The sequence below is a fragment of the Gasterosteus aculeatus genome, chromosome 14 (assembly GCF_964276395.1).
Source record: "Gasterosteus aculeatus chromosome 14, fGasAcu3.hap1.1, whole genome shotgun sequence".
Lineage (NCBI taxonomy): Eukaryota > Metazoa > Chordata > Actinopteri > Perciformes > Gasterosteidae > Gasterosteus > Gasterosteus aculeatus.
The window spans coordinates 1,870,755-1,873,292 of record NC_135702.1 but is presented as its reverse complement, the minus strand read 5'-3'; the positions used below and the strand labels follow the sequence as shown (position 1 = coordinate 1,873,292).

Here is a 2,538-nt window from a genome sequence, read left to right as displayed (position 1 = left end):
TTGACACACATTAAGCGTTGTGACTCCGCCGTGGCAAAGTAACACCAACAAGAAGAGACTCAATTCATCCTGTGTCGTTGCTTTTAATGAGGCGCCGTGAACCCGATGGAGCCGTTTCCTGTTTGCAGCAAAACAAGCGCGGAATTCGCTCTGACGTTCACCGCGTTTCATCACGTGGTGACGAGTTTGAGAACCGTGTGGTGATGATGCTCGTGGCAATAATGCAGTAGTTTGTTCGTGTGTTTCATCAGATAACTGAGACGCCTCAGCGCTACGCAAAGACCAGAGCCTTTAAATGCATCACAGGAGAGTGTGTGTGTGTGTGTGTGTGTGTGTGTGTGTGTCTTCCCTCCATCCCCCCCTGCTGTTCGCCCCACGCGGCGTGAATGGGCTCAGTCATTACCGCGCTGTCTGCGGGCTGACATGAGACAATGGTACGGATTTTAAACGGGGTGGGGGGGCCTGAATCGTTTCCCCGGTATGGAGCTGTGGGCGCCGAGACGAAGCCGCTGATGACTCCATCCTGCAGCCGCAGCAGGTGGTGCTCGGTAGCACGGGACCAGAGCCGGTGTTCATGCACCAACGCTTTGAAATCACCAACGTTCCCCTGGACAGAAACACACAGAATGACACATACTTCAGAGGGGGGGGGGTTGTTTGATACGAAGAAAGCATCTAATGGGGACAACACGTGAGGAGAAACTGTACTACAGGGGTACATTTCATACTTTTTACTACATTTGTACTAAAGCAGCTTTAGTTGTTCTTGTAGTTTAGTGTTTAAACAGTGTGGTATTTGTACTTTAAATGTACCAAAGGACCTGAATGTGTGATTCCTTGCCGGTGGATCGTTCTGCCTCACGTCCATCTGTTGAACCCCATCGAACCGCGTCACCGACCAAACAGCTCCTCGGTTTGAACCGTCGTACGTCACCGTTTTTCCTTTTAGCTTTCCCCTCCGGCTATGAAGCACCAGTGGGACCAGATTAGCTCCTCTGTCCTTAAAGCTCCACTGATCAATATTTATCACATTAACACCAAATCAAAACTACTTGGCGTGACGGGGGAAGAAGCCGCAGAGAATCGGCACCAGCTTTAAGCCCCTTTAGCTCCATTTACGTCATGATTCTCTCGCTCATCCACCTGGCGGTTCCGGCAGCAGGAAGGTGTTTGAGACGACGGACCTTCTCACTGTCCGGCACCAAACTCACCAGTGAAAAGGCTGCAACTTATCCAGCTAGTTGGTGGAGATCCAAGCCAGAGCTAAAAGGATGGGGACCGTTGGCTTTGCATCCGTCAGGGGACCACAAACACAACTCTAAATGAATGAAGAAGTGACACTTGGCTTATGTACAAATAGCAACACCCGAGTGTGAAAATACAACATTACTTAGCAAAGGTAGTATCACCAGCTGAATGTACTGAATCTAAAGTAAAGGCACTGGAAAGGCTGAAAAGAACAACGCTAAATGATGCTACATTATGATGATTACTATATTCATGGAGCGTCCTTAAGTCCTCCAGACAAAGTATATTGAGTAGTCCTACTCAGCCTCCCGGTGACTAGTGAGAAGATGGTATAATACGTCATAAATGTCCTTAAGTGGTTTAACTGCCCCCCCTGGATTTGGTGTTTGACCCCCCTGGGACCTGGGTGTTAAACTAGTGTATATACGTGTGTGTGTGACACGCAAAGCAGCTCATTAAGAACATGTACCACGTTGACGTCAATGCAGGATGTACTAATAATTCTTGCCTTTCAGCCAGTTGTGTGACTTTAAACGGCTGCACATTCCAGGGGCCCTTTAAACGGGCGGGGCCGCCCCGCGGCTCCTCCCCCAGACCCGCACGAGGCTCCGGTGTTGACAGGCCCGATCGCTCCGGCTCCCGCTGCTCGCCGCCGGCCCACGAAGCAGCGCGTCGCTCCGCTTGAGTGGACGGCCGACACGGCTAGAACCGAACCCGGGCGAACATTCGGTGTTCCCTTCCGCTTCTGGGGCCGTTTCTTTGTGGTCTCGGAGCTCACAAAAGGGATTCACGGCCGTGCGGGGGATTCCGACATCCGGTCGTTTTTTTTTTTTTTTTGTTAGCATCGAGCTAACCGGACAAGCCCCGCCTCCTCTTCATTTGTCAACAAAGGGGTTTGACAAGCCCCGGCAAGCCCCGCCCCCATGCTGCCTTAAAAGGATGATTGGGCCATACGGGGCCAGCGAGCGAGCCGCGGGTAACCTCTTCCCTCCCCCGTCCCGTGCCTGCGCTGCCCTCACTTCCTCCGTCGCCGTCAAAACGGAGCTACCATGGCGGAGCGCGTACAGCAGCCCCCGGCCAAGCGGCTCTGCTGTAGACCGGGGTACAACGCGGCGTGTCGGCAGGGCCAGCGGGCCGCGGGGGCGACGTGCGGCTCCGGGGCCGCGCAGGGCGACTCGAGCAAGACCCGGAACCCGGAGACCCTGCTGGACATCGCGGCGCGCCGGGTCGCGGAGAAGTGGCCGTTCCAGCGGGTGGAGGAGCGCTTCGAGCGGATCCCGGAGCCCGTCC

The 2,538-nt window shown here is 54.2% G+C and overlaps 1 protein-coding gene across 1 annotated transcript in view; it reads left to right on the top strand.

Annotated features, from left to right (window-relative positions):
• The first annotated feature begins 2,297 nt into the window (after positions 1 to 2,297).
• Positions 2,298 to 2,538, top strand: part of LOC120831787 (zinc finger SWIM domain-containing protein 6) — an 8,143-nt gene continuing 7,902 nt past the window's right edge. The window contains 1 exon segment of the mRNA XM_078088494.1: positions 2,298 to 2,534. Coding sequence (XP_077944620.1) covers positions 2,298 to 2,534 — 237 coding nt within the window.